We start from the raw sequence: 4,698 nt of genomic DNA on the forward strand, positions 1-4,698 counted from the left end.
AGTTTATCTCTCGCAGTTTACGGATACTAATAAGATCCAAAAAATAAACATTAGAAAAATTAACAATAGTTTTCGTTCCAAATGTTTTACATCCTATAAAAAAGCACCAGTAATTTCTTCGTGAATAATTTCTATTAAAACGATTGGTTGTAGCACAAATAATCAAACATAAAAATCAAACTCAAATTCCTTTTGTCATAAAAATGAAGGGTCATTTTTATTTCAATCTTGCTCTGTGTAAATACGAATCTCTAATGGAATTCAGTTTAATGAACTCCATTTTTTTGCATTCGCTCTCAACATGCATTCTTCCTTACTACCTAATGAGTATATCACTTCCCTAGCATAGTTTCATTGCATTGCACAATTGTCATCCTTGGGGGTGGGGGAGGGGGGAGAATCTCTCGCCATCGCCATCGCACGGTTCGTTGGCCAAATTTCGCTAACATTGCTATTCGCAGCGGACTAGAGATCAACTTAGATGGTTCCTGGGGCTGGGGCGAGATTCAGTTGCTGCTGGGAAACGGCATGTCCTGGTAGTGGAGCAACGTGAACCGACCCACGGTTGGCAGTGACCGAGGTAGCGCCTGGGACTACTCCTGCGTGATGGGCAACCGATGCGACTGGACCGTGTGGAGCAGCGATGATCGGGGCAGCAGCATGCCAAGGAGCAGCACCATGCCAGGCAGCACCAGCCCATGGAGCAGCACCGTATGGCCATCCAGCGGCGGGCCAGGCGGCGACTGGAACAGCTGCCGGAAGTGCGGCTGCATGGGGCCAACCCCACGGGTAGACTCCGGCTTCCGATACGACGGCCATAGCCAAAATGACTGCAACGACGATGCACTGTGGGAAGAGAAACCGGGAAAACGGTTTAATTTGAATCTTAAATCCTTGAGCTCACTTCGAAGCAGCAATGTCAACTACCTTCATGCTTGCTATTAGAACGTGGAAGTTGGAACTGCTCGCTTGAACGCTAGATCTAATTTTGATGATTATCCGATCGACAGTGTGACTATTTATACCGGACCGAAGTACGCTCTCGAATTCTAGGTTCTACATCCAATCCGTATGGTTTTCCTCTTCGAAAGGCTTTTTTCAGCGTCAGGTAAATAGATCGCACATGCAGCGACAGAAGAAAAAAAACTTATCTAACAATAATCATGTAATAGGTGTGCATTCCACCGCACTTCAAGTACGCTCAGGAACGGTGAACTGCAATTAATCGACCGAGCAGCAGAAACGGGTCTCATTCTGGTGCTACACCCTCCATACGTAGGACTGTGAACGGTATGAACTCTCACTCTCACTCTCGTTCGGTCGGTCGGTCGTCGTACGTCGGGTTTTCTGTTCCGCTTGTCGTTGTCCTAGCCCTAGCCCAGCGCGCGGAGTGCAGTCAAAACTGCATAAAAAGTGTCTGGGAAAAGACGTTTGCCACTCCGCCAACCGTGACGTGGGGACATTGCCGGACAAGGTACGAAACGATCGGTTGTTCTGAAGCCAACCGACACTAGCTGGAAGTGTTGCTAGGGAAGTCCTTTGGACTTACCATTTTCTTACATATAAAAAAATCATTACACGTAGAAAGTGTAATGTAAGTCCCAGAAATAAATGAACAAAAAAAGAGGTTTTGATTTTTCCGATATCCAAGCGGTTCCTTATAATTGGCAGCCGCAACCGCGAACGCCACCACCGAGAAAACTATTTCAAGTTCACTGATCCATTTTCCGCCTAGATCAAACCGAGCGTTTATTATGCACCAAATCACTGAGCCAACAGCGTGCACCCCCATCCAGCAGCAGGGTTCCCACATGGCGAGCAGCGCAGAACGCCAACTTAAGATATACTTTCAGCGCTCACAGCAGAGACCCTAAGCACCAGGCACAGTCACCGTGCATTATCCATATGTTTGCCTGCCACCTGCCGGTGACCTCACCATTCCTACCGTTTAGTTTAGGTTTAGTTTAGCTCGTCAAATGGAGAGGCAGGCAAAGGGATCGGACTTCGTGAAAAACTTATTCCAATCCAATCCGAATACCGACGCTCTCGGGGTGAATTCGCTATATAAACCTGACCAGGGTGGGTTTTCCGTTCATAATTAATTCAGGTGTTCTACCGCCACTAGCTGCCAAAAAGGCGAACCAAACCAACAGAACAGACCAATCATGAAGGTATTTCGTTTGAATTAACTTTATATTTTGTCGTTTAAGCTGAAAATTATTCGTTTTTCGATCCTCAGTGCATGGTAGCTGCAGTCATCTTGGCTCTGGCCTTCGTCGCTTCGGAAGCTGGAGTTCTGCCACTCGGAGGCTGGCCATATGCCCACTGGGGGGCACCAACTGTGATACAATCGAACGTACTGGCCCATCCCTACGGAGCGCTGTCCCATGCCGCCGTTCATGCCGCCTACCCAGCGCTGCCAGCAGCCGTCGTTGCAGCTCCCGCAGTTCTTCCGCACGGACCCTGGGCTGGTCCAGTGCACGGCCCAGTACACGGTCCAGTTCACGGCCCAGGCTCCGTTGCGCACCACGCCGGAGTGGTTCCGGGTGCTACCTCCGTGACCGCCAACCGTGGTTCAGTGCATGTGGCTCCCCTTCCGGGACATGCCGTGTCCCAGCAGCAGCTTAATCTGGCTCCGGCTCCGGGAACGATTTAAGAGTACCACGGCAAACAACAGCAGGGACAACAGCAGCACACCTGACCTCAGCTAGTCACTGGAACCGAGATATCCAATCATCCCACCAAAAAAGGCGCCGATGTCTTCATCTCTCTCTCTCTTTCTTCCCATCGTCTATCAACTATCGATCCAAAAGCAAACTGTCGCAACTAGTTAAGATCCTCTCGATGCGTGTACTTTCTGGCGAGTGAAGAGAATAAATTCGTTTCCATTGTTTCTTTACAAAAAAGAAGGCTTTTATTTCAGACACAAAGCTCATACTATTGAAAAATTCCCACTCAATGCAATAACAATTTTTCAATTTTTCAACCTAATTAAAAATACTGTTACTTGAAAGGTTGTCAAACTTATTTATTCAGAACATAAATTTACAACAATTTCGCTTTACCATTTCGGTTGAACAAGAACCTTCTCAACACCAACCTGTACCGGGGCAACGTAAGCCACTTGTTTAGCGACTGGAACGACGGTCTTGACTACTTGCGGTTGTTCCCAGCCGTACGCACCGGAACCATAGCTTCCCCACGGCAGTCCCCAGGAGTTAACCTTCACCGATGGAACAACGGTTTTAGCAACATTTTGATATCCCCAACCGGCACCGTAGGTTCCCCATGGTTGACCCCAGGAGCTGACCTTCTCCACGGCACCATAATAACCACCATTCCATCCGTTATTGTACAAACCAGATGCTGGCCAGGAAGACGTCCACGATTTCGCATATGGGTAAGCAGCCACTTGGTGGCCATTCCAGCTGTTCCAGCCGTTGTTCCATGAGTTCCATTCTGCAGAGTGTGATGGCCAGTAGGTGCTTGGCACGTAAGAACCCTGTGCGGCAATGGCTAGAGTGGCAACCAGCAATGCAACGAAGGTCTGGTGGGATAAAAAAAATCAAATTAGTCGTGCTATTGATGAATGACGAAAATATGTTTCAAACCTTCATTTTCAAAATACGATGTCAGGTGTTGATGTCTTTGAGATTGATAATAAACTGTGATTGAAGCTAACGAAGTTGATTCGTTTTATATAGGAAAACTGTCTCAAATATAATTGGTTTTCGTCAAATAAGTAAACTCAATTTACTCTATTTATTAATTCATTCTTTTCCTGAACTAAAAACAAACGACCCAATTCTTTTAGTGAATCAATTAACGATGTGCTGTTGCTATTCTGCATAAGTGACGAGTGCCGAACCGAAAACCAACCAACCATACGAAAGGAAACAAAACAGCTTGGCTTCCGGAAGTGCAGAAACTAGTGCAATGAATGGGTACGCACTCGATCGAGCAATAATTTGTGAAGAAGTATAAAAACATCGATTTATTTTGATCAAATCACAGTTCAACTCAGGTTCTCTAACTCATCGAGCAGTTGTTGTGACAAAATGAAGGTGAAATTGTTCAAATTCGTTACCCTAATTTTACAATAATCAATTTTTTATCAGCTCATTGCTGCCCTATTGATTGCCACCTTGGCTGTTGTCGCACAAGGATCATACGCACCCACCACCTACTGGCCATCGCACTCTACTGCTGGATGGAACTCCTGGAACAACGGTTGGAACAGCTGGAATGGCCACCAAGTGGCCGCTTACCCATATGCGAAATCATGGACGTCTTCCTGGCCATCAGCTGGTTTGTACAATAACGGATGGAATGGTGGTTATCACGGTGCCGTCGACAAGGTCAACTCCTGGGGTCAACCATGGGGAACCTACGGTACCGGTTGGGGATATCCAACTGTTACTAAAACCGTTGTTCCATCCGTAAAGGTTAACTCCTGGGGACTGCCATGGGGAAGCTATGGATCAGGTGCGTACGGCTGGGAACAACCGCAAGTGGTCAAGACCGTCGTTCCAGTCGCTAAACAGGTAGCTTATGTTGCTCCCGCTCACGTTGGTGTAGAGAAAGTTCTTGTACAGCCGAAATGGTAAATCAAAATCAGTGTAACGCTATTCTGTGCCAATAGAAATGTTGAATTGAATCAGTTGAAAATGGTTGACTAAAATAAAACATACGGAAAGG

The 4,698-nt window shown here is 46.7% G+C and overlaps 2 protein-coding genes across 2 annotated transcripts; one reads left to right on the plus strand and one right to left on the minus strand.

The window, feature by feature from the left end:
* Positions 1–206: 206 nt before the first annotated feature.
* Positions 207–966, minus strand: LOC128743351 (adult cuticle protein 1-like). The gene is made up of 2 exons (XM_053839906.1): positions 928–966; positions 207–846 (listed from the first exon to the last, which is right to left on the minus strand). Exons 1-2 carry the CDS (start codon positions 931–933, stop codon positions 478–480), a joined length of 375 nt encoding a protein of 124 aa, XP_053695881.1. The 5' UTR covers positions 934–966; the 3' UTR covers positions 207–477.
* Positions 967–2,128: 1,162 nt separating this feature from the next.
* LOC128743590 (adult cuticle protein 1-like) lies at positions 2,129–2,866 on the plus strand. The gene is made up of 2 exons (XM_053840192.1): positions 2,129–2,171; positions 2,240–2,866. The coding sequence occupies exons 1-2, from the start codon at positions 2,166–2,168 to the stop codon at positions 2,654–2,656; spliced, it is 423 nt and encodes a 140-aa protein (XP_053696167.1). The 5' UTR covers positions 2,129–2,165; the 3' UTR covers positions 2,657–2,866.
* Positions 2,867–4,698: the final 1,832 nt, after the last annotated feature.

This window comes from Sabethes cyaneus, chromosome 3 (genome assembly GCF_943734655.1).
Source record: "Sabethes cyaneus chromosome 3, idSabCyanKW18_F2, whole genome shotgun sequence".
NCBI classification, from domain to species: domain Eukaryota; kingdom Metazoa; phylum Arthropoda; class Insecta; order Diptera; family Culicidae; genus Sabethes; species Sabethes cyaneus.